The sequence below is a fragment of the Heliconius melpomene genome, chromosome 13, assembly GCF_056956725.1.
Source record: "Heliconius melpomene rosina isolate 202511_hmr_F chromosome 13, ASM5695672v1, whole genome shotgun sequence".
In the NCBI taxonomy this organism is placed as follows: domain Eukaryota; kingdom Metazoa; phylum Arthropoda; class Insecta; order Lepidoptera; family Nymphalidae; genus Heliconius; species Heliconius melpomene.
The window spans coordinates 18,609,286-18,636,823 of record NC_140401.1 but is presented as its reverse complement, the minus strand read 5'-3'; the positions used below and the strand labels follow the sequence as shown (position 1 = coordinate 18,636,823).

Genomic DNA, 27,538 nt, shown 5'->3' with positions numbered 1-27,538 from the left:
TTTTATTAGTAATACTATTATATTTTATAATACAATTTACATTTCACATACGCTACAGTATATTTGGTACAAAATTCACAACATAAGTATAATATAGTATAAATAGTTAAAATAGAAACAACTCTGTATTTACAATGTACAAAATATACATAAATAGTTACAAAAGAATCAACAACTAAGTCTAGATGGCGAGGGGGGATCTAGGGAAGGGGCTCTACATAGTTTTGCGGCACGAGGCCGCTCTTGCCGTTGAGGGTGCCGCGCAGCCAGCCCGGCTCCGCCGACTGCGACACGTTGGTGATGATCTGATTGGGCTCGAACGACAGCTCGCCCTCGCTCTCGCCCAGACACGCGTACAGCGTGCGCACGCGCCGCGTCCCCGGGGCCCCCCCAGGGGGCGGCGACGCGCTGTGCGACGACACCGACTCGGAGCTGCTGCCGCACGCACCGCCCGCCCTGAACTGCTGCAGTAGCTGGTGGTGGTGCGGGGAGTAGCTCGCCACGCTCTGTGGACAGACACGGACTACTTAGACATATAGATAGACATTAGACATTTTGAAATGATTTGATATATTGGAGTATTTTTTTTGCCTAAATCCCAAAAATACCTGTTTTCGACTTTTTAGACTTCGGTAGAAAGCCAAAAGATATATGGAATATTTTTAAAAATATTTTTTATGTAATAATATTACAATAACGACACTTTTAAGACCCCTCACGATTTTTATCAAGAAAAAGTTTGTGGTTTTCCTAGTAATTTACATTTATTTAAACTTACAATATCATTTCTAGAAGTGATGGGTACCGACGCTGGTGACGTTCTGTAACAAACAATAAAATAAATCAGAGGAGCAATGTTTAGAATCATTACAATGTATATCATTCTAATTAAAAAGTTGACTCATTAAAGTTGGCATATATAAACAAAAATGTACCGGGAAACCAGGTCGATTCCCGCATTTGATATTACAATGAAAAATATAATCAAATATTTAATCGGCTATTTTAAATTCAAAATCTATTTATACAATTTAAGCAGAAATACTAATCCGCTAAAGCCTCTAACGTTGCGACCTACTACTACCTACTACCTACGAGAAATGTTAAATATAAGCAATTATAAAAGTCTACATTTAAAATATATAATATGTTCATGACATTTTATTTACATATAAATATGTCCATATTTATCACAATATTTTAAACACAAGTGAAAAAACTAGGACCAACCCCGCAATCACAAATCCTGACAGGCAGATGATCATCTTGCGACTTGACGATTACGTTTACACTTGACACTTTACAACACTAGCAGGACGTGCGCAGGGCTCGGCGGGCGCGCGCATACTGGTGGCGGGCGGCGGTGGACCGCCTTATATGCGCGACAGCACGTGCGCGCCCGCCAGCTGCGCCGGCGCAGCCTCCGAGTGCAATAAGTAGGTACATGATAATTGCATTCATACTAATTAGCTTTATAAATATAACCTATTAATAAAAAACGTTACGTTAAAATTAAAACGAGGAATAGTACAGTGCTAATTACACTTTAATTATAATCATGATTTTCGCATTTAATTAAAATAACCATCCTTGCATATTCCGACGATTAAATTGTTTTGAAATTGATCATTAAATAATCGGTTATTATTAAATTGTTTGCAGTAAAAAGTGAGAGCTTAAAATGTCTCTAAGCATCGCACTCAGAGGTCAACATTTTTTGTAAGAAATAAATATCAACCTATGTACTTCATCATAGGTAATGTAGGAGTAGTGTAGAGTGCAGGTAGAGCAGGTGGGGGTGGACAGGTGCGCATTCCGAGACGCAGCTGCCGCCGCTAGAGCCCGCCGAGCTTGCCGACTAGTTCGGAGGCCACTCTTCTTGATTATATTTATACAGAAATTTGCTATCAAAGCGGAGCAACTAAATAAATATTTGGTCCTATCTTGATAGCCTCTTTGAAACGTGGTCTCTATCTGGTGTAATGTGCAAGGTGATTGCCACCTGGCTTCCGCCCCGCACGTCCCCGCCCCTCCCGACCTCTCAGAGACAGTCGTCAGCAAATATAATGGTTCGTCCTCTTTTGTGTGACATCTCTGAACTTTAAGTAATAAGTTCAGAACATTTAAGGGTTGTACATTGTATTACAAATTGCGAACCGTTTTGAGGACTACATAAAAATACTCATATGAATTGAATTATTAGAGTTGAAAATCGTTGATGTAAATGTATTTACAAAAACCAATAGGCTGGACGGTTTGTCTAATAATAATTATAGCTCGAAAAGCGCCTCGTATCAGGTTTTTTGCCGACGCAGCAGCTGTCGCACGCGCAGCTTCCGCCGCCCCCCACCGGCCCCCGCTGCCCCCGCCGGCCTGTTATCTTCGTCTCGTTCGGAGTAAGTGACGACGAAGTATATTTACTTGACATTTTAAACAGAGACAGATTCGCGATTCGCCGCCAACACGATACGCAGTTTACTTTTTGAATATCAAATATGAATGCTTTACTAAATGCTAAATAGTTTACTTATATAGCTTTATCGCCCAACAGATTAACTTGATGTTACTTCACGCTGTACCCCTCGCATACCAGGGCAGGGAACCTGGGAACCTAGTGTTAAGACACCCCGTTTTCAGTAAGACACTTTCCGACCCCCACTTTCAAACGAATTCTTGAGGCACAACTTGTCGGACGGCGGAACTCAACGCTGCGCTTTACCTCATCACCAGAGATTAGATAAGATGAAAATATTAAATATATTCCCCCGAGTAGGAATCGAACCCATAAAATATTAAACAGAAAATAAAGGATCGTGACCACTTTCCTAAATAAAATTAAGATAAGCCTGTTCAGTATATTTTGCGATAATTAATACAAGAAATAAATAACCTTTAGACTCTGTAGTATTCAGTGGTTAAGGCGTGGTGAGGCGGACGTTAAAGAGGAAGACGCATCTAACAAACAAACATCAGCAAAACAGATTTGCTTTCGCAGATATGAAGGATTGAGGAAAGCTAAAGTTAGGTACAGAGGGAGTCGCGGGGACCAGGCGCGGAGAAATAGATATACAGATAGGGAGGAAGGAGCAAACTCGGGATTTGCTCGAGCGTCATTGAGACCTATTGGGTTGCGAAGCTTAGATGATAACAAGAAAAAAATGTCATATAATAAATATAGTTTGACCGGCTGAGCCGTTCGGGGTGAGCGGCTATAGATTTTCAAAAATGTAAAAGAGAACTGTTGCATAGTATGTCCATCGAGCGCATCAGATATTGATATCATCAAATTCCAACGTTTTCTTAAACATGTAAATATGATAATCTGACAGTTTCCATAATGGAGGTGGTCGTACGTAACAAAAAATGACAATCATTGTTGGAATATGCAAAAAAAATTCGTCGTTTTGAAATACTCAAGCGCGTCACAATTATTAATATTTTTTTAAACAAATAAAATAAACAAGTCAGCATTACGTTGTATCCCGCACACAGCAGGGAAGGCAGAGGGAACCTGCATTGAGTGTTGTGTAGCAGCACTTAACGTTGCGATTTTGCCAGGCACCAGAGCGAAGACATGGAAATATAAATTTAAATAAATATTGCATCTCCTCGAGTGGGGATCAAACCCACAACCAGTCGGTTTTACAGTCACACTCTGTGCCCCTGCGCCACGAATGGCCTCAATTTTTTTATTTATTGAACGTAATCAATTGAAAAGCTCAAGAAATAGAATGTAAATAAAAGAATGTATGTTTGAACTAGGAATACTTGTATTTTTAACAAAAACTACAAAAAAAAAATTTTTTTTTCAAGTATTTTTTTAAATTATCATCTTCATTGATGAGCTAGGGAGTAATAAATAAAGAAAGAATGAAAGAGGAATAGAAATACGGAGAGAGGAATATAGGCAATTCTTAGGTGTATTAAAACTTTATCGATCAATTTGTTATTTCGGCATGTGGAATTCGTCAGGTTATATATTTTTCGTAATCCTTGGATAAAAAAAAATTAGCCATGCTCGAGAATGTCGAGATAACGTTTTTTTTTACAAGTTTGTAGCCCTCACAACTCAAGATTAGTGGAATATACACGATTTAGCATGTTGTAACTAACTTACCCTACCTTAATCTGATCCTTTATCTTAGACGGGCGACTATATATATGGAGCTCATATTTGGTGGAAGTACGTAACCGAGTACAAGGAATCCCCTGATCTTAGTCTGCCGCGCTTGAGTAAATCCCGAAAGTCGCCTCTTCGCCTCCCTATCTAATATTAATATTCAAAATAACAAACAGTTTATTAGAGATATTTTTATTTCCTAAATGAGAAACAACATCAGTTTAATAAAAAAGTCTTTTGAAGTAGTTTTAAGTAGCAAAGTCAGGTGAGGTCTGCACAGCAAACAAGCAGACAGAAGCCCCGTCGCGGTTGCATCTTCACTCACGCGCACACTTCCTTTGGAAATTTGAATCCTTTTTACTAGGGTGATTAGTCATTTAGTAATTTAGAATGTGAAAATTATTTTTACATTCTAAATTGTGCTTTAATCCTATTTGATAAGAATTATAATAGTACTTATATTAGTTACACGGTAAATATTTGATTATTAATTAATAATTTACTTTCACGCTGTATAATTTACTTAACTCTTAACTTTGGATTACGTATTAATTCGAAGGACACTTTGTTGGATATTTCTGTCGTTTGTGTGTATTTAATGAGAATAAAAACTTTTTAAAATAATTATCTAAATAATTCGCTTGTTTTTTATTTTTATTGTATATAGACAAAAAAAAAACTATATTCTTGATTGTGAAATATGTAATATTTTAATGGTATATAATGTTTATAGTACAATAAAACACTCCGCTAATTGAGTAAGTTAAATTAATATATTAGAGAATAATATTCATATATTATTTAATTAATATATATGAGACTTAAAAATGAAAAAATATAGAGAACCGAACGTAAAAAGGAACATGCTCCAGTGGCGTAGCTAGGGTATTTGCTGCCCGGTGCGGCTTAGGAGATTTGATGCCCTTTAAAATGGTCTAAGGTCTAAAAAAAACAAAGTGATCGTCGACGTTGATGAGTTCTAAAAAAAAAACGTGATCGTCGACTTTGATGCCCCTTTCCTTTTGATGCCCGGTGCGGTTTAGGGGACTTGATGCCCTTTAAAATGGTCTAAAGTCTAAAAAAACAAAGAAAAACAAAGTAATCGTCGACTTTGATGCCCCTTTTCCTTTTGATGACCGGTGCGAGCGGTGCGGTCGCACCGGGCATCAAAAGGAAAAGCTAGCTACGCCACTGACACGCTCTTTAAAATGACGTTCTCGCTCACAAAAATGAGAATTCCTAATGTTTCCTATTTCCAACTCTTTAAAAGCGTTGGGTATGAAGAGTCTCTTATATTTGTTGAATACCCCGACTTAGTCGACAGAGGAATGCACCAATATGTATTTTAGTATGTTTGGTGTACCCGTGGCACCTGCCACCTGCGCCTGCACAATGTGTTGATTCAAATTTAACAAATTGTATGGACAATTTTAAATCTCTATTATATCATTTTTGATGAAATATTTTATTATTAATTTAAAAAGAAATAACATTTATTTCATGTCTCGTTACCTAAGGGTGAGGGCCGCCTGGCCGGTGCGGTGGTGGTGCCGGGCACTTTGTAGGGCTGCGTGAATATACTTGCACCAGCGGAATGTCGCCTATAGTCTCGCATATGGCGATGCATCTCAATTTTCGTGAGAATTTACTGAGATTTCAAACTAAATCTAAGGAAACGTTGCAATATATGGGACGTTCGCTGCACAAAGTGATTATATTCACAAAACAAAACAGTATACGTTGTTTTAAAAGGCTTTTTTTAAAGTCCCCAATTTAATATTGAGCAAGTCTTAAATATCTCTTAAAATGGGACAAATGTGTAGAATAGTTTCTGGCTGCAAGATGAGTTAATAATAAGTAAAAAGTAATTGTGTTACGCTACTAAAATAAAAATAAATACATTGACGCTGTATTTCGCATATTATGCATGTTAGGCTGTACGTTAGAAAGTAAAAATTTCGCATGTTGATAGGTTAAGGGAGTGTAGGGAAGTGGGAAGAGAAAAAATTAATAAAATTTCATGAATGTGCAATTTTCTCTTCCGTTGAAATTCAGGAAGACAAGCAAAGATGAACATATAATATACCGGATATACCAAGATTTTTTTCGATTTTATATATATAGATTAATTAAAGGACGAACCAAAAAGTTATCGCTAAAAATGTTTCAATTTTTAAGCCTATTAATCAAGTCTCTAGGTGAAATATTTGAATCTAGTTAAAATTTTATTCAATTTGTTAATTGAAATAACTTTAATAATTCAATTGCAAATATGTCTAGTGTAAGTATTACTAGTGTCCCCTCCCTCTTTATTGAATGTCCTAAATACACGTATATAATAATGAGCGTCGCCAGACGCCCCGACTTTGCGGGACAGGCAATGTCCATCTCGACAATTGCCTACATTTTATTCTGTATTAGAAGTTATTTACGCATTAAAGTATACTTACTCTTACTCAATCTTACACAGCTTTGCATTACACTGTATGTGATAACTGTGCATCGTGGCACTATTTAAGAAATTATCACTGTATTTAAAATTCATTTTTTGGCGAAACAATAACATAATTTTACACTTTTGGAGAGATTCCTCGTTAAATTCCATCACATTTTCACTCCTGTCGCACAAAAAACACATCTTCATTTTTGTCAAGTTAACTAAAAACGTCTTTACTCCAAAACGAATGGTAAGTAACTAAGTAATATGGTCAACAACATCTCACTTGGCCATATGCACTTTTATTGCATTTAGAAACAATACATCTTGGAAAATAATTTTATTGCATTTGTTTATCTAAAGTAGAAAATAGCCAACTAATTGATATTTGCCGACTCCTGGTCATAAACCATAAATAGCGTTTATTAGTCGGCATTACTGTCGGATTTTCCTAGAATTTATTTTTGCTAACTTAGTTTTGTTTATTCTTTTATTCTTTTATATCTACTTCATTCCTATGCAAATTCTTAAAAGTTGCGTGAGAAAAAAAAGATTGCGGCAAGCGTTTTCAAATCAAACACGCAAAGGACGAAGAGAGAGGGAGAGAGAGTTTATTGAAATGTAATTTTCCATATTTTCTTCATTAATAAAAGAAATATCCGCAATAATTGTCACCCTTCATTATATTAAGGAAACATGATGTAATTAATACTTTATAGTCGATCGATATTTGTAAATATTAAAACGAAGTTCCTTACGGCAGGCTTGGAAGGGATAGGTATTTCGCTGCGTGACCGAACTGAAAAAAATGTGATAGTAAAACCGTAAGAAAAATGCGTGGAATAAAACCGTTAAATGTGACGTGCGCAGGCGCAACAGTCGCATACACAGACGAGTAGTGTATAATACCTTTCTCTTTCTCCCTCTTTCTTTTGGGGTGGAGTGGTAATAGAAAGAGAAGGGATGAGAGTTAAAATTAATTTTATTTCTATTTTTCTATTCTATTTCTATGTAATTTTATGTTGTCAAACAAAAATAAAGAGACATATTTTGTTATTTTAGTTGATAATTTGAATTACGATGTTTTTTTATTATTTAAAGTAATTTATTTAAAGTAATTTATTATTTCCTAAAATACTGAATTTCCTAAATACTTTCTTGTACTTAAATAAAAACTAATCAGCAAAATTTAAGAGAAAAATCAAGAAAACCTGCATAAAACTGAGCACGACTTTTTTTGCAATTTGTGTCGATTCTACATTTGCCAAAGGAACTTCGTTCCTACCTGGTGTCCCACGACACCACATTAATATTTATTTAATACTAGCGGCACCCCCGCGGCTTCGCCCGCTTAAACTACATAAGTATTCATCATTCATAACAACATTCATCATTTATTACAAAATAAGCAGAATTGACAGCAAATGTGTTGATGTCAATGAATAATTTAATTTACTCGTTCAGAAACAGCCTTAAATGTTAAATTATTGATTTGGGTAAGGATTTATAATATACTTTGTAAAATAACTGTAACGATTGCATATTACAAAAATCGAATCGAATAATCCAATATCAAAATATAATAAAATAATTAATCGAATATCGAATTGAAAATGTTTAATTGAGAACCCTTTCCTTGTTTTGAAAGTCGGATAAAAATACAGATTTATTACAAACAAATTTAATACAGATTTATTAAAATATGGATTGCTATATATTTGCAGGCAAACGCCTTCCTTGAGTTCATTCAAAGGACTATAACTTTTTTTTAATGAACCGATTTAGATAAAACAAACTAGATGTTAAGCTGGTTGAAAACAAAGAAATTGGTAAAATTTTTACGTAAATCGGTTCAGTACTTTCAGAGATTAGCCTGACAATAAATAGAGACAGACAAGAAATAAAAAAAATATTTTTTTCTTTCTATTATTCTTGTTAAGTGCCGCTGTAGAGCGGCCAAATGTATAGCCATTTCAGTCAAAAATACTAAATGTACAGACAAAATATTTTTACTGTTTTATTATATAAGAGATAGAGAAGAAAGAGTCGTTTTAAAATGGTAATATAAATAAATATTAGTATTTAGAAAACAGATTTAGCAAAGACTCGATATTATGGATTCATTCAAATAACCAATGTAAATTAATGAGTTCAATAGTTGGGTACTTCCCAGACGCGTGTGAAGTTATTGAAGCAGTCCAGGAAGAAGTCGTTGACTCACAAAATAATAGAAACTGCAAAGATGCTTTTGAATCTAATTTTGCCTCCCTATATACTATATACTATGGTTTTCTCAACAACTTATTTATATAAACAAAAATTTTCTGCTCTGTTGGTAATAAGAATAGCCGAACTCTTGAAGACGATGCAAGCTTAGAACTTACTTAAGCTAAGAACTTAACTTACTTACTTACTTAATATAAAATTACAGATTTTTTTCCCGCTATATTCTGCATATGACAGGGTACAGGTACTGGGGAGGTATAATCTAATCTTAAGACACAGGCATTGCGTGTTGAGTGGCAGAAATCAACGCTTGGTAACAAAAGCGAAATGAAAATATTAATAAATAATAATTCATTCCCCCGAGTGGGAATCGAACCCTCAGCAGTTCCACTGCATCACGACGGCCCGGAAGTATCACAGAAGTTTCTCGTAAAATATTATTGAGTCTTAAGTTCCTATTGAGTATTTACTCGTATTAGAAATTTCCGTTTGTTACAGTTTTATTAAACCTATATAGTGGTCCCTGCTAGCAAGAATGATATAAAAGTGGCCATAGATCTTGCTTTCAAGATCACGGCCCCCTTTACTGCTTTAGTTGGAAACTCCTGATTTATTTGAGTAATTTAGTCCTTTTAGTTTAGTATTAGTATTTAGTATAAAAATTCAGCAAAGATTGAATAAACTTCATTTTTTCACTTGAAAAACCAGGATTATGAAAACACATGAGTGCAAATTATCAACCTGTGTGACCTGTTTAAACCAGGCATTTCAAGGGTTGACTAAGACGTGGCAACCATACTTTTTACAACTTCTCAAGCTATTTTCTTTCAGATGATGTTGGATTCACATAAAAAACACGTGAAAGCCCTTTTTCAACTAAAACGGATTACTATAAATTTAATTAACGGTAATTATGGCACCATTCTTCTAGGCAACCTTGGTGTAATCTATTCTACTATCATGTATCATTCTTAAAACTTAAAAATAAGTTTCATTAAAAAAACAGATACCTGCAGATTCATGCAATCGCATCTTAGGCCAATAATAGAATCAATTAAAATGAAATGTGTTTCACCAAGCTTACCTCCGACACGGCGGGAACCTCGAGATTTTAAAAGTGCGTGGGATCCGTGCGCTCTTATTTGTATGGAGCCTCAAGGCATCGCTTACACAACGAGACTACTAGCCGCAATCGACGCTGTGTGAATACATATTACAATTTAGTGGTTACTGCTACTCACCTCGGTATTCCATTAAGGGCGGGCGGCGCGGGGGGTGGCTCGGGCGCGGACGCGGGCGGCGGCTCGTCCGCGAACACCAGCTCGAAGTGGTCCAGCAGCGCCTCCACCAGCACGTTGTAGAACTTGAGCTCGAGGATGGAGGCCACGGTCTCGCGCTCGGCGCGCAGCAGTGTGGGCCCAAAGCACACGGCTAGGTTGGAGGCCGTCATGAGGTTGCGGTCCGCGAGTGCGGCTACGCGTGCCAGGTGTGCAAGCACGAGGCGCAGCATGTCGCGATTGCGCGGCGGCAGCGCGCGCACGAGCGCGTGCAGGTCGGTAGCGCGCGCGGCGGGCGGCGCCTGCGCGGCGCGCAGGAAGGCGCGGTGCAGGCGGCGCGTGAGCAGTGGCTCAGGCAGCGCGCGCAGGTAGCTCTTGAGTGCGGACGTGAGCGTGCGGCTCTCCCACTCCAGCGGGTCGTGCAGCGCGGCGGGCAGGCGGCGCTCGCGCGCCAGCGCCACTAGGCGAGCCACCTTGGAGGCCACGCCCGCCACGCGGTACAGGCCCTGCTCCTCCAGGCCACGCGCTTCCAGCTCGGCCACGACGCGGCGCACGAAGGCGAAGCCGGCGTCGTCGAGCGGCCAGGCGTCAGGCGCGGCGGCGGGCGCGGGGGCGGGGGCAGGCGCGAGCGCGGCGTGGTCGAAAACACGCAACCAGGCAGCGCGGTCGCGGTCGCCAAGCGCCTGTAGCGTGAAAGGCGCGCGCTCGCGGTCGGCCGGCAGCGCGTCCCAACAGAAGCGCCGCTCGGGGTCGGTGAGCGCGCGCGCCCCTCGCACGGCCACACTCTCAGCGGCGCCCACCTGCAGGCATACACGCGTAGTGTAGTGTATGTGTATAGTAGTGTCGCCAACCGTATGTATTTGCACAATGAATGAAGGGTCGTATATGCAGAGTGTAACGCGATCGACGGATCAACGGTTGTCTATGGGTAGAGAATCTCAGTACCATTACACCCCCATATATGTTAGCCGATTTTCAGTTTGTTCGGCAAATATTTAACAATTTGTGATTTTTTTGTGATTGAAGAAAATTGGCAAATACAGCCCGCCTGTTGAGTCTGAACTCGTGATTTTTTCTCAATATAGCTCACTTGTGGGCCTTTTGTATAATTAAATTTAAAAAGTATCGGCTTATCGCTTGGAAATAATATGGAGACAAAAATAATATTTTTAAATAAAAAAAATATTTTCAAAAAAAATTGTATTTTTAAAAACTACAAGTATAGTCTGGCAAATATGTTATTGATAATGGGAAGCACGCGCGGCAAATTGCGCAGAAAGCGTATTTTGATGTCTGCACATAGACACCCGCTCACGCCGGACCGATTCCCCGTAAGGGCTCGCGGGGAATCGGTGCGGGGTGTGACCTGGCTACGGTACAGTCGAGCGCAACGCTATCAGTTCATTACTATGAAATATGAATATAATATCATATGATAGCATCATATATACGGAATGGCGTAATAGAGCATATTTATCTAGTAATATTATAATGATTAGTGTGTTTGTTAGCTTAAGCAACATGCAAAATCAAGTTATGGATAACCAAATTGAAAAATTAAATAAAAAACTGAATTGAAATTATTATAATGGGGCCACATACAAATCTTGTCAATCCAAATTATAATATATAATAAAAAAAAGTAAAATTTAAAAAGTAATTTTAATAAGGTACATAAAAGAATAAAAATAATAATACATACAAAAAAATTGTAAAAAATACAGTTTTAATAAATAAAATGTCAGATATAAAAATGAAAAATTAAAAGGAATGGCCGTTAGTGTTCATTTACAAAAATAATTAGTAATAAAATGCAATTTAAAAATAAAATACGTAAAAAAATTAATTAATTATAATAAAACGTTAATTAATGCATGCAAGAAAGTAAAAAATAAAAATTGACAAATAATAAAGCAAACAATCAAAACGATAAAAGGCATTTTTGCTTACAATTAATTATATTCTTGTTTAAATAATATAGTGTGAGCTCGATTGTACCTATAAAGATGTGTGGGTTCGAATTTCCTGTAAGGACGTAGCGCTCACACTGACGCACAGTAACTTGTATGGCAAAGGGATACCTCACTCTCATTTTTTTGTACCTCAAAATTTATTTAAATAATTTACCCAATATTTTTTTTTTTATATATATAATCTTAAATATTGCCACATATTTCTTTATCCATATTGCATTGTATATAAGCTTGTATTATACATACTGGATGTTTATGTTGTACATAAGTATATATATATATAGATAGATAAATATCATGTGCCATTAGATATATAAGCAGAAGCTTAGAATTGATTAATTATTTATTGACAAAAAAAAAATGATTATACTTTTCGGGCTAGTCTTCATTTTATTCTCGACAACAATGTATGGAACAGCTGATTATTTTTCGATATTTACGTATCCTCATAAAATTTTCGTTTTGTATAATTAACTATAACATAAACATGATATACAGATATTTTAATTATCGTATAGGTAAATGTGATTTGCTAAGCGTGGGGTAAAACAACATAACAGGGTAACACTGATCGAACGTTCTCTGCGCATACGTATACTGCGCAATTTGCCGCGCGTGCTTCCCATTATCAATAACATATTTGCCAGACTATACCTATTAGTATAGAATAATCTCTAAAAATTTCATAGGCTACCTCAGCACACGCGCTGTGGGAAGAATATATCACAAGTACTCTTCTTGTACCTTCTATTTTGAGAACTACAAATACATATAAAGAACTAGCGGCCCGCCCGCGGTTTCGCCTGCGTGAACTACGTTATTATTAATTTCTATCTCCATGAGTATGTACGTCCTAGAAGTGACGTCCATGCAAAATTTGAGACTCCTAGCATTTGTAGTAACGAAGTTTCATACAAAATTTTCAACCCCAAAAACAACCACTTAGAAGTCGAATATTGCAAATTCCCGTCTTAGCGAGCACCTACGTCCTATAATTAACTCCTATGCAAAATTTGAGATTCCTAGCACACGTAGTTTCTGAGATTTCGTGATGAGTGAGTGACCTTTCGATTTTATATATTATAGCATAACGGAATAATCTTAAAATGTACTTCAATGATGATCGAATAATTTTTTTATGGATTTTGATGATCTCTCGGAAATATTTGCAATAATTTGATTGTTTGTACGAAAATATATTTCTATAGTTTCTGATATTTATTAATAAACACGATTTTGGCATCGCATCGTAGTTCATCGCACTTTTGTTTGATTCTTTAATTAAGTATATCCAAATGAAACTTTTAGCGTTTATTCTTTATATGTATTTATTGTTTTTAAAGTAGACGGTACAAAAACTATTCAAGAATTAGGGAAAACAATATTTGCACCATTTTGATTTAGATAAAAAAAGCCAAGAGAGGTGGTAAAATCTCATTTTTTGATATTTCATAAATACTTTTTATTTAAACAATTGGCATCCTTTTTAGTTATTTTTTGTTTTATAAGTTTAAGAAAAACTACCAGACGGCTTATTTTAACATGGAAAATAATAATGTCTAATTTTGAAAGATGATATATAGGTTTTGAATGATAACGTTTCTTGTACCTTGTAGACCAATTTCTATAGAACTAGCTAAAGAAATTTCTCAAAAAAACTGAGAAAGTTGTTGCTGACATAGAAAATCTGATAGAGTAATTAACTTCAACGCTTTTAAATGACATGAAATGAAAATGGCAAGGTGATACAAATCAAACATGAGCTATTGGTCCCCTTTTATTTCTTCTTTATATTAACGATCTGCCTTTTTTTTCTCATATTTGTATTATTTTCGATATATACCAATATATTTAAATATTTATTAATTTGACATGCAATTTATTCCGCCATGTTAACAACAACCGTCGTTGCTAAGCAACGGCTTGCAAAGTTTGTTGTTAGAAAACGTCATCCAAAATGATCTTGCTTAACGCATCTCTCTATTGAAAACTGAAAATAATTTCATAAATATATTTAATAAATATTCGTTTAGTTCAAGCGGGCGTAGCCGCTTTCGGCTCCACTAGTATTTATTATATGTCGCCGCGATTCTTATTGTGGGTACATAATAATATTGTCGATATACTTATTTAAATTCCTTTTACGAACAATGATTTCATTGTAATGTAGTTACTTTGAATTCTACTATTTTATGCCATTATTATGAGTTTAATTATGTTTTTAAATATTACATTGAATTTAGAAATAAAATAAGAGTGAATAAATACTGTGAATATTAAGGGGTTAGGCCACTGTAATTTTTTTGAAAAATCGATTTTTTTTTTATTGGCTTAAAAAATAGTTTAAACCCTCTAGAATTAGAAAAAAAAGGTCCCGTGCGAAAAAAATTTTTTTTTCCTTAGGAAATAAAGGTCGCCGCCAAGAGCGACAAAACTTACTCCGAAACGACTACCTGCGGCAAACATAATGGGCCATATGGCACCATAGCCCCCTCCCCCTTATTGTTCCCAACCGCCTGTATTGTTGTACCACGTGTCCTTTCGACCCTTTTGAGCATTATGAGCATAAAATTCCGTTAGTTTTGCGACAGCAAGCGCACAGTAAAGAGCGATTGATTGTTCATAAGCGACGATTTTTGCGTGTTTTCCGTGGTTTTTTTACGATTTCACTGTAAAATTTACGAACGCGTTAGTTGAAATGAGTGCTCGAGTGTATCGTGGACGAAAAGGTACGAAAACCTCGTATCCAACGCGACGTCGGTCAAGCAAGATGAAACGACCCATGAATCAATATGAATGTGAGAGCGATGAGCAGGGCGTCAGCGCTTCGGCGAAAAAACTGAAGGACTGCAACGAGGAATTCGATACTAATAGTCAATTCGGCTATAGAATCATCAATTTCTGCGCCGTTTTTTCCGTTATTGCCCAGCACGTGAAGTGCAAAACGTGCGGATCTGACATTGAGTTTCGAGAAAGAAGTCCTCGTGGTTTAGGCTTCAAAATTGTGATCGCTTGCCCAAAATCCGTCGAAATTATGAAAAATGAGATCTGGGCAACCCTTTTTCAAAAAATGTCAACGGATGAAAAGCCTCAGCACGAAAAATGTTCAGAGAATTGGTGCAGTTGGAAGAAAGCGAAAGCGGAAAATGCCTTGGATGCGTATCATCACAATCAGCCAATGAATGAGGAGGTTTATGAAGCCATCAAACCCCATGTAGATACATGGAATTGAGCCGGGACGACTTGCTGGAGCGTTGCTTGGGAGCCTATAGTCAAAATAATAACGAAAGCTTCAACGCAACCGTTTGGTGTTTGGCCCCCAAATCATCTTCAAGCGGAAAAACTGTCCTAGATATCGCGACGGATATCGCTGTTTGCACATTCAATGGCGGCCTTACCAACGTCTTGCAAATATTCAAGATGTTGGAGGTGGAAATTGGTGTACAGTTATATAATTTTTGCATCGAAGACGACGCCAAACGCATTACGTACGCGGAGACATCTCTGAGCGACGCGGCAAAAAGTGCGCGCGCGCTCCAAAAATCTACCAGGAAAAAAGAAGAAGACGAAAATTTGGCCATCGATGGACAAATGTATGGTGCTGGGATTGCAGACTAACGGTAAAAAAAATTTTACCCTATTTTTTTTATTTTTTCCAATAGAAAACTATTCGAAAAACTTTAAACGCGTTTTTCTCGAAACATGGTTTTTCGAAATGGCACGCAGCACCACTCGAACAATTTTCATTTTTATTACTTGAAATTTTGACCAGATGTGAACATTAACATTCTCTAGTGAATGTCGATCGGGATTTTCAATAATTTTATTTATTGATTTTTTATTAACAAAAAACTAGCCGTTTTTTTCGTCAAAAATCAATTTTTTTTTTCAAACGCACGCCAAATCCACAAAAATTAATATTTTTTAAAATCCGATCGACATTCACTAGCTATAACCCTCTAGATTCATGGTTTTTTTTTTTTTGTTCTAGATTCAAAAGTGCACCAGTAATGCTGCGTGCCGCGGACCCCTGCTTGCAAAACATGCCCCGGGAAGATAGCTGTGGAACCGCCATTTTGTTTTTTTTCGCTGTAAAAAAATTTAATAATAAAGTTTAATGTATGCCCGATAACACCCTTAAAAGTTTTTTTTCAATTACCTTCAATTTTAGAAGCAAAAAATTCGTGAAAAAACCTTTTTTTTTTACCGTTACAGTGGCCTAACCCCTTAAATAATAAATTAATAGTTTTGTATTTGTCACCTACCGATCACGCCACTTTAGGCGCGTCATCGTTTACCATAGAATGACTCATAGCCAACGTTATATAAAGGGCCGCACGGGCATTGTACGCTGGGTCGAGGCTCTACCACGGCTCGGAGCACTACTTGTGCTCCACCGCTGGCTAACCTCGACCATCTTAATTATAAATGTAGTTAAGACTTATTTATAATTATCTACTTGGAGTTGAGGCTCTGGTGTGGTCAGATGCGCTACTCGTGCTCTGCCACATAACCTCGACTATTCGGATAATTGATTATTTAGTTAATCAATTATTATTATAGTTACGAATGTCGTTAAGACCTATTTGTAGCTATACTAGGCTGGAGCAGTGAAAGGCGAGCGTTAGTTACTGTAAAGGGGCCCCTGAAGCCTACAATTGTGGTCACAAGTCCACGGCACTGCTCCGAGCTTCACACATCATTTAAAGAGTAAGAAAACCTAACATTATTTATTTACCCACCTATATTGTTATTTATTACACTTACAATTATAGCCCTTCATAATTGGTTTACTTTGAAATCGTCCAGTTAAGCTTTCAGTTGTTATTTGGTTTATTTATTTACTCAAGATTTATTTATTTGTTCACTTCACTATTTATGTCAAAATTACCTTGCTAAAAGTATTTGTACATGTGTTATGTGTTCACATACGAGTGGAACCAAAGGCCAGGACGTGGTCGAAGGTTCTACTCGTTTATTTTTTATGCCTATTACCCCCCTTCTCCGACATATATATTCTTTATTGCACATATAAGAAAATAGTAAAAAAACAGTTGAAAAGTTATGTTTACAATGAGAGAGTTTGAGTTTCTTGCCGGCTCTTCTCAGCAGAACTGCCTTCCGAACCGGTGGTAGCTTTTTGTTGACATGTACATTCGGCGATTCAAAAGTGCTTATAATAGTTTATTTGAATAAAGAATATTTTGAATTTGAATGGTGATATTAATGGCGAATTCTGTCTTTCTTCTAGAATTCTTATGAAATATTGACAATTTATTTTTTTATAATGTATTGCGCGATCCCTGAATTACTTACCGTCTTCACATTGATCTGGTTGTATGGCATCAGTGACAGTGTGTGTGATTCCTTCGCGTACGTACAATACTGCTTGCTCCACGTCGTTCCGAACGCCTCTGTAAAATACATTAAACATATATATTATACTTGATTACTCTTTAGTAACACAGCGTGGAGTTCCGCCACTCAACACGCAATGCCTCCACAACTCGGTGGAGGTTCCCTCTGCCTACCCTGCTGTGTGCGGAATACAGCGTGAATATTTTTTTAATTTTGATTTATTCTTTAGTAAACATATGTTACTTGTGATTTAATACTTACTTTTCTCCATTAAAAACAGGTAACCGGCCCGAGACACGCCCCCTTCCTCTGCTCCCTCGTCCTCCTTAGTCTAGTAAAAAAAAAGTAAAAACTTCATTCTAATATAAAAGTCGCAACAAGACTGAGCTTCACGGCAATAGCTGCTACTCACCATCTGTCTCACCTCCATCATTTTTTTCATGAGTGACTCAGTTTGTTTACTTGTTTCCTCAAAATTGCTTCTCGTCTGCAAGGAATTTGCTTTATTAAGTTTAATTTACTCAGAATTATTTGCTACAGATCGCGCAACGCGTTATGGTGTTTCGGACACCGACTTTACCATTGTTACCATCGTTACACGTTGCGCGACTCACATCAAACGCACACAACATGCGTCTTTCAACACACGCACAATGTTACCAGGATATGAAACACACACTATTAGATTCTCAAGTAAAATGCAAAGTCACAAAATCTTGAATACAATAAAAAAACCTTATTAAAATAAAAGCAAATATTGTTAGTATTGTTTTCTGCGGCAGCAAGCGAGCGAGCGAGCCTGCGCACCTGCCGGGTGGCGTTACGACTGCAGTCCCGGGTGGACTGGAAGTGTCCTGGAGTAGGGAGGTGGTGTTACCCGCTGGATGCGCAGCTGCAGGTCGCGCACGAGCGGCTCGGCGTCGGCGTGCACGTCGTGCGCGGTGTGGTGGAAAGTCCACCATCCGAACACGAAGCCCAGCAGTGTCTCCACCAGCTCGAATTTCTTGCGCTCCTGCACGGCCTGCAGCTGGAACACGTATTCCAGCGACGCCTGGCAGAAGTCCCGCTCCGCCATGTCCATCGCCGCATCTGCCTGACATTAGTATAGATACTTAAGCACTATAGTCATATTTTTAATTAAACGAAGCCAATTGAAAGTAGCTAATGTCACTTTGTAAAATAATGTTTCCACATTTAAAGTAATAGTGGTGCATTCAGTTCTCGTTCAATGTGATGAATGAACAATGAGAGAATAGTTAATAATAAAAGAATATTATTTCGTCGTGTGTGTCCTAGAATACAAACAGTCACATTAGATACCGGACAATCAAAACTTATTACAAAATGAGTAGATACATTTTGTAAATCATAGGACATTATTTTAGGGCTCCCTCCCCATTTGCAGTATGTGGTGAGGTTTGAGACAAATCATAACGTAAAAAGGGAACGGACAAACCGTTTGTTCACGAGTTCTCCCACGAGACCCGCTTACCTCTTGGAACACAGCCTCGGGCTTCTTTGTGGACAACGATAACGTTCGTTCCTGACTCTGGCAAAACTTTGCAGTTTTTTTGTCAAATTTTTTCTTGCCCTCCTGAAATAATTAAGAGAAAATAAGTGATTGTATAAAAGTGAATATTAAATGATTTTATTATTATATTTAAGATCTTGTATTGTACGCATTACCTTAACGGCACCAATGTGCTCCTTGCGAAATCGTTCTAACGGCTGGATGATCTGCTCATGTGCGCGCCCCACCTGCAACGAAGTAAACCACAAGTTCACTGCACTGCACTTCAACCTCAAACAGCACATTTACCACTATTCTTTTGGCAGTACCAACTCTGTACACATTGTATGAATAAAAAAGATTGTTTATCTTAATTTTAATTATTATAATCAAATTATTTTAGAGACGCTAACGTTGGCGTGAAGTTTAATAAACAAATTCGTATTAACTTTCCACAATTTTAGAGGAGCTCTCTTTAATATGTTATAGACTATACAATAGTAATTATTCCAGCGCGTGCGCGTCAAAGTGGGGGTCGTACGCACCATGCGGTCGCGCTCGTCCTCGATGGTGCGGATGAGGTGCGCGAAGTGCTGCAGCGAGCGGCCGATGACGCGCTCGTCCTCGGTCTGCGAGGCGCCAATGCACGCGAACTCGAACTGCTCCATACTTGCCGCCAGCGCCAGCTGCGCCGCGCCCAGCCCTGACATTATACAAAACAGAATATTTTAAATTATTTGTTATGAAAAACATTTGAAATATTCTACTCCTAAATATAATCTTTATAATAATAACGCGAATCATTGGAAAAAGCGAAAACGCGATAAACCGATCGCATTTTATTTCATTTGAGTCGCCCGGCTATTATGGGATAGATGACTGAACCAACTCGTATGTGTACACTTTTTTTGTCTTGAATATTTTTCAATCCTTAAAAGTGAGGAATTAATAGAATCATTTCCTAATAGGAAAGTAATTATATCAGAATATTGGTTGTACAGTAATCGTTACGTTACGTGTGCGTGTAATATAAGTAATTACGGAATGTAATATAAAGCATGTGTTCAAGGTCGAGATTAGGAAATATGAAGATAGGCATGTCCTATCTGATACAACGCAAGACGTGTTCGGAGTGACGCTGACGGACGGAATACACGAATGCAATCATAATTATATGAGATACTAGCGGCCCTCCGCGGCTTCGCCCGCTTGAAACAGAGTTGGCTGACAGTCAAATGTGTCAAATGTCAATGAATAATTTAATTTACTCGTTCCGAAACAGCCTTACAGTGTTAAATGATTGATTTGGGTAAGGATTTACAATATACTTTGTAAAATAACTGTAACGATTGCATATTACAAAAAATACCCAAATCGAATCGAGTAATCCAATATCGAAATCGAATCGAAAATATTTAATTGAGAACCTCCTCCTTGTTTTGAAAGTTGGTTAAAAATATAGATTTATCACAAACAAATACAGTTTTTTTTTTATTCTTTATTCAAATAAACTTATAATAAGCACTTTTGAATCGTCGAATGAACATATGAACAGAAAGCTACCACCGGTTCGGAAGGCAGTTCTGCTGAGAAGAGCCGGCAAGAAACTCAACAGTTGCTCTTTTCAAAATCAATGGTACATCTATTACATTAGTTGGCAGCTATCCTGCATTACATTCAATAGACATTGATTCCATACATGTTTGTCTTCTAAGTATTCTTGAACAGTGTAATACGCTTTACTTGTCAGAATTTTTTTTAATTTTAAATTTTGGAAGTGGCAAATCTAGAATACACTGTGGAATTTTATTATATACCTACACGTATGCTTAGACCCATAAAAGATTTATTAAATTTTTGGAGGCGAAAACTTGGAGTAACAATCTTATCTTTATTTCTCGTTCCTATCGTATGATTGTCACTATGTTTACTATGACAATGTATATTTTGTCGGACAAAGAGAATATTATAGTATATAAATTGGGAAGCAACTGTAAGAATACCTGCATCTTTGAAAACATCTCGCAGAGAATCTCGCGTTCTTAGTTTATAAATATATCTCACGGCTCTTTTTTGGAGGATAAATATTGAATTTATGTCTGAAGCACTGCCCCATAGCAGCATTCCATAAGATAAAATACTATGGAAATAGCTATAGTAGACTAGTCGGGCAGTGTCAACGTCCGTCATTAGTCTTACTTTTTTAATTGCGAACGCGGCAGAGCTGAGTTTATCCGCAAGTGCTTCCAGATGAGCGTTCCACTGGAGTTTGGAATCTATAGTTACACCTAAGAAAATAGCTGATTCCGACAAATTGAGAGTTTCTTCTTTAATTAGTAGACTAAAATTATGTTTTCTAACATTTTGTAAAGCAAACTCAATACATCTAGTTTTTTTAGCATTTAACATTAGATTATTAACATCAAACCAACGAAGAAAATGCGATAATGCGCTATTCACATCGTCATAGTTTATTTTATTTCTGTCAACCTTAAATATTAAAGAGGTATCATCCGCGAAAAGTACAATATCACATAGGTTCTTCACATAAAAAGGTAGATCGTTAATATAAAGAAGAAATAAAAGGGGACAAAGAATGGATCCTTGTGGAACGTTGATACACGCATACTATAATATGTCTATTGAAATCAATGCAGGACAATTCAATGGACCGTTCGTAGGGGAGAGCTACTATATCTGGTCGCGATTTACAACGTATGTCATTTCTTACTAATATAAGCGAACCGCCGCGGATGGCCTTCTCTCTAACGAACGAACTTGACAATTTATAGTTTTCAATATTTATTGTATTGTTACATCTCGAGATCCAGTGCTCAGCATATGTATATTGAATTTTTTTAGAAACAATTCTAGTTCCAGTCCTTTGCCTCCTGAGCCTTGTATATTTTGGTGTACAATATTCAATGTAAACAGCCTAGGTGTTGTCTTGTTATTTAGTTTAAACTGGAACTTATTATGTCATTATTATTTTTTAATAAAAAAATATTATTAGAAACTATTTCCTTTGTTATACAATGTATAACAGGGTTTTGAATATTATATGCTACTAAAGTAGCAATTTGTTTTTTTAAAATATAAAGGTAGATACAATGTATCTTCTGCCAGCTTACAACTATTATAAATAAACTTATTTAATCTAAATAAAAAATCGCGTCACTATGACGTTGAGTCGCATTATACAAGGTCATATTTAAATTATAAATATACCTATTTTGTCTATCTGTAAGGCAACAAGAATATGGAAAAGAGCATATAACAAATCTACATTTACTTTTACTATGTAATTTAAGCAAGTTTTCTATACTCTTTACCACATCTTGTCTCCTCACTGACAAACTATTTCCATTTAATAGTACAATAGTACTATGCTCATTTACATTCATAGACATTATTTTGTTAATATTAAACTGGTAACTGGCTCCAGGCGAACAAATGTATATTATAAGTATAAGTATAGATATGGATTGCTTCATATTTGCAGGCAAGCTCATGCCTTGAGTTCATTCAAATGCCGACAACTTTTTTCCAATGAACCGATTTTGATGAAACAAACTTTAGATGTTAAGTTGAGTTAAAACAAACAATTGGTGAAAGTTTGAAGTAAATCGGTTCAGTACTTTCAGAGATTAGCGTGACCATACATACAGACAGACAAGAAGTTAAAAAAATATATTTTTGCTTTCTATTATTCTTTTTAAGTGTCCCTCTATCCATTCCAGTTAAAAATACTAAATATGCAGAAAACATATTTTTACTGTTATAAATGATGTCACACTTCTGACAAGCACTGTTTCAACAAGCCACTACTCACATTTTATAAAATTACCTAATTATTTGGTTTCGGTTCTCAATTTCGGTTTTCAATAGAATTTGTAAGAAAATATAAGCCTAAAAAAGTAAAATAAGTTATAAAAGAATAATAAGTGGTGGAGATTTGTTATTACAAAAAATATCTGAGTAACCGAAATGAACAAACAAAAGAAGTAAAAGTAACTAAAGGAAGTTCTTAATATTAGAAAAAGTACCTAGTTTGGCGTGCGCGCGTACTAAACATTTTTCTATATTAAATAATTAATAATTTTTGCGAACAATATTAAATAAAACCCCAAATGATTAAAATTACGATATTTTGAGTGTATAACATCGGTGTAGATATCCGAACTGAGATATATTAATTATAAGCAGCAAATAATTATATAAAAATTAGCAGTGATGCAAAAATATATAAAAATTTACAAGACCATCGAAGTCATCTGCCCGTTCGCGTCGGTCATACTATACCACTCGTAGGAATCAGTGACATCTCCTTAATTATTTATTAGAATGTTATACAGTAAACTATAACTTCCATCTAGATCAGGGCTTCTTAAACTTTTGTTATTCACGACCCCATTTATGATTGCGAGTTTCTTAACGACCTCCCATACAAATATAAAAGAAAAATAAATTAATATTTTTTGAAGATTTATTTATTAGGTAACAATATACATATACATATGAAAATATATAGTTTTAGAATTCGTTTTGTAACATACAAAAATCTAAAATTAAAAATTGCACAAAAAATTATAAAATTTTATTTATTATAGTTTCAAAAATAAAAGTGGATACTGACCGTCTTAATTCGCAAATATTTGACATTAAAATCTCTCGCGACCCCAGAATTTTGCTACGCGACCCCCTTTGGGGTCGCGACCCATAGTTTAAGAAACCCTGATCTAGATGAAATGCTAAAAGTGACTATTATATTTATTTTCATAAGGATGAATATCAAATTACAGAAATCATCTAATTTTTGTTAATGTATACAAATCTATACCTATAGTATATATCAACGCGGACTTTTTAAACAATATTTAAGGGACAATATTTTGGTAGAACATTGTTTTTGTGTCTCATAAGGTTGAGTCGGCGCGCGCCATGTACGCGTTAAGCAAACTCATTTTGGGTGACGTTTTCTTAAAACAACATACTTTGCAAGCCGTTGCTTAGCAACGGTCGCATAGCGACGGTAGTTATTAATATGGCGGGATAAATTGCATGTCAAATTAAAAAGTATTTCAATATATTAATATATATCGACATCAGGCCATTAAAAAAAAATATATCAACAATATTACCAATATAAGAAAAAAAAGGATCCTATGTTCATCCCGAGACCCTCAAGTATCTCTATATGAGTATTTTATCACAATTAAATTAGCAATTTGGGCCTGATTGCGTAAAAGACAGACAGAGTTACTTTCGAATTTATAACATAGGTATGGATATGTATTGTGTTAATGTTTGTATCGTATATATGTATCTAAGTATGACCTCAAGAAGACTGCGGGAAGCCGCTGGATTCAAACGGCACAGGACCGGACAGAGTGGCGAGCATTGGGGGAGGCCTATGTCCAACAGTGGATTTTTAAAGGCTGATTGATGATCTAAGTATGTATGATTGCCACTTTGTCCAAACTTATAATAAATACAATCATTCTCCCAAGTGGAGACCGAACCCACCCCGGCGTGAATGGTCAGAGCCTGTTTCACTTTGAAATACTTAATAGCCTATTTAATTTCCTTTGTTTGTTACACAAAGTCCACCTCCAGAGTCACAAAGTCTGTAAGTATTTGATAATCATGCCTTTTATATGAGGGTTTTCCTGCATAATATATGTAGAAGATATGCAAATAGAATATAAGAAAAAGAATTACAAGCGGACTAATTAACTAGCGGTCCACTCGCGGCTTGGCCCACCTAAATAATACCTAGACCTATAATACTTTTATTATGATGCTGCATTTGCCAACAGATTAATTGATACATTCAATCAAGAACGGTACGTGGCTGTATGATAGGACGTCATCGGCGGCGGCGGGCGGAGGGCCCCCCGCCATTCTCAAGTCTAGGCTAGTGGCCATAAACAGAGCATAGAATTATTTTAATTTTACATTTTCTCGAAAAGTACACGTGCAAATTACACACTATGAAAGCCAAAGATTATCTGCATTAAATTTCCTTGATGATGAAATAACTTTCGCTAGTAAGTTTTAATATACATGTGAAATAAAATCGATGAAATCACCTTACAGTTTTCAATTATTTATTGTCACAAATTGTCTTATTGTCACTTATTTATAAGAGGTACGATGTTGCGGATTTTTTTTTAGATCCAATGAAATTGAATATGTTTGTCATACAACATGCTGTCATATAACTAAATTGCAAATACTGTGCCTAAGTGAATAGTCATGAAGACCAATGAGCTTGTGTGCAACTGATAAGCATGAGCATGTGCTAACTGCTAATGACACAATTGTTAGTGTTTGTGTAGGCGGCGGTTATGGAGAAGGATGACCAACTAAGCTGACTCAGCTTACACATGTATGTATTTAAAATGTTACCTATAAACCTTTTTAATTACATATCATTTTCTTTTTGTAAGGTCATTATGGCAATGTTTAACTTTAAAAGTTACAGTTTTGGTTTCAACATGTTGCCTGAGACTCGCATGGTTGACTCTCTTACGGTGACTCTCTACATTTAGCAGTGGACAACAACAGGCTAAAAAAATTATAGTGGAGTTTCTTAATGCTGTGCTATGAGAGCAAGGAAATAAAAATATTTCATTCTGCCAAGTGAATAGAGACAGTCATTAACTTGCTAACTACCATTGTAATAGTGTATGTATCAGTTGTCAACTAGATCATTATATCAATTAGACAACTAAAAATGATTGGGTAATATCTTTAGATTTAAAAATCAAATCAGCTTAATGCTGCATCCTGCACACAGCAGGATAAGCGGAGGGACCTTAGTGTTAAGAGACTCCGTTCCTCAATTTCTGCTGAATTCTGGAGACATTGCATGTTGACTCAACTCAACACCGCACTTTGCCTATATTTACTACATTTATGAAAAACTTAGGACTTGGCATTATTTAAGAATGTTTATTGGTCAAATCATCATAATCAAATCAAGTATTTATTCATTGAACATATTTTGTTCTGACAGTATTAACAAACAATAAGACTATTTAGAAACACATTATTATGTGAACAATACTTTCAACTATACCACAAGGTTATATCATCTAGTCATCAAGGGCAGGCACTTGTCAGCAAGTAAGTACTCTTGTAAAGGTCTAAATGATACTTTTACTTTTACGATTCTATTATAATATATATTTTAAAATTATAATAAAAACACATTTTTACTTCTTGTTTTAGCAAGATAATATTATTTATATAGATTTTTCTTTGCTTTAATTAATTTAACAAATCAAATTAATAAATAAAAGAGAAAACAAAAGTATTATTTTAGTAAATAATTAGAGAATCTATCACTCAACTACAGTTACTGTTATCACGTCTGGACACAACACACATAGCAGTAGTGTGAAGTATAATATAACACACAATAACAACTTTTGTGTGAATCATCAACTAGTGCAAACTACAATGCTTATTATAATAAATATTAAATAGAGGTCATCACGTAGGTATGATAGTATAGAATCTTACGTTTGGCGGCCTGTACGACATCCTTGACCTCCTTGATGAGTCTCTTGATCTGCTGGCTGGTGCGCTCGAGCTCCTTCTCGTGCCGCTGCAGGTTGTCACGGAAGTGCGGGCTGTCCGCCAGGCACTCCGTGAACTCGAGCGGCTGCAGGCCCACGCCCATCCTCACCCACCTCGTCTGCCCGCCTCCGTGACTGCTAACACTCGCACCAACTACACTTTCACCGACTCTCCGAACACATCGCGCTTCAACGTAGCTTCACATGGACGGAATATCGTTTATATATAAATCACACTACTAAACTTACAATTAGGGACGTGTAAAGTAAATACATCAAAAAATTATCGCCATTATTTCGATAGAGACAGTCTAATCAACTGATATGTATATTGTAAACGTAAAGTACTACATAGGGATGCCCGATTTTCGATGATCATCGATGTTAGCAGACAAAATATCATCGATGTTGCATTAATAAAAACATCGGAACATCGATGTCAGTAGGAACACATTATCAATATGAAATTTGACCGCATATAGGTCATAATATAATGAGTGTTCACGTGTTTATTTTAATTTAAAAAGAAATATCGTAAGCAAAAAAAAACATTACTACTTTTATCCTTATAAATTTTCGTTTTATTAACTTTTATATATCCTACATATTTTCCATATGGAAATTACTATTTCTCTGTATTTTTTTTACCTGGCCTTCGTCTTTTCCAAAATATGAGTTGGCAATTTGGCAACACTGGCGTTCACTTTGTAGTTCGTAAATCGTACTTCGTTGTTCATTCTCGAGCTAGTATATGTTCCTTGTTCTCGAGTTTCGACTTGCTAGTTCATAGTTGCTATTTGATAATTGTTTATGAGTGAAGTGTGAGTCGTTAAATTTTTTATCCAATGAAAATTGACTCTTACACACATAGTTTGACAGTTGACTCTTAAAATCCTTCAATTCATCATCATCATCATCATCATCATCAGCCTGTCCTCGTCCACTGCTGGACATAGACCTCTCCAATGACACGCCACTGAGCTCGATCTTCGGCTCTTCGCATCCAGCCGTTGCCCGCCACTTTGCGAATATCGTCACCCCATCTAGCTGG

At 36.4% G+C, this 27,538-nt stretch overlaps 2 protein-coding genes across 2 annotated transcripts; one reads left to right on the top strand and one right to left on the bottom strand.

Annotated features, from left to right (window-relative positions):
• On the bottom strand, positions 1–27,538 carry Graf (GTPase regulator associated with FAK). Its single transcript, XM_085195717.1, has 11 exons — positions 26,432–27,538; positions 19,447–19,604; positions 19,078–19,149; positions 18,884–18,985; positions 18,269–18,484; positions 17,804–17,878; positions 17,653–17,722; positions 17,350–17,447; positions 10,025–10,860; positions 779–821; positions 1–506 (listed from the first exon to the last, which is right to left on the bottom strand). The coding sequence occupies exons 1-11, from the start codon at positions 26,589–26,591 to the stop codon at positions 201–203; spliced, it is 2,136 nt and encodes a 711-aa protein (XP_085051843.1). The 5' UTR covers positions 26,592–27,538; the 3' UTR covers positions 1–200.
• On the top strand, positions 14,314–16,173 carry LOC146533267 (uncharacterized). Its single transcript, XM_085195731.1, has 2 exons — positions 14,314–15,653; positions 16,025–16,173. Exon 1 carries the CDS (start codon positions 15,256–15,258, stop codon positions 15,649–15,651), a length of 396 nt encoding a protein of 131 aa, XP_085051857.1. The 5' UTR covers positions 14,314–15,255; the 3' UTR covers positions 15,652–15,653; positions 16,025–16,173.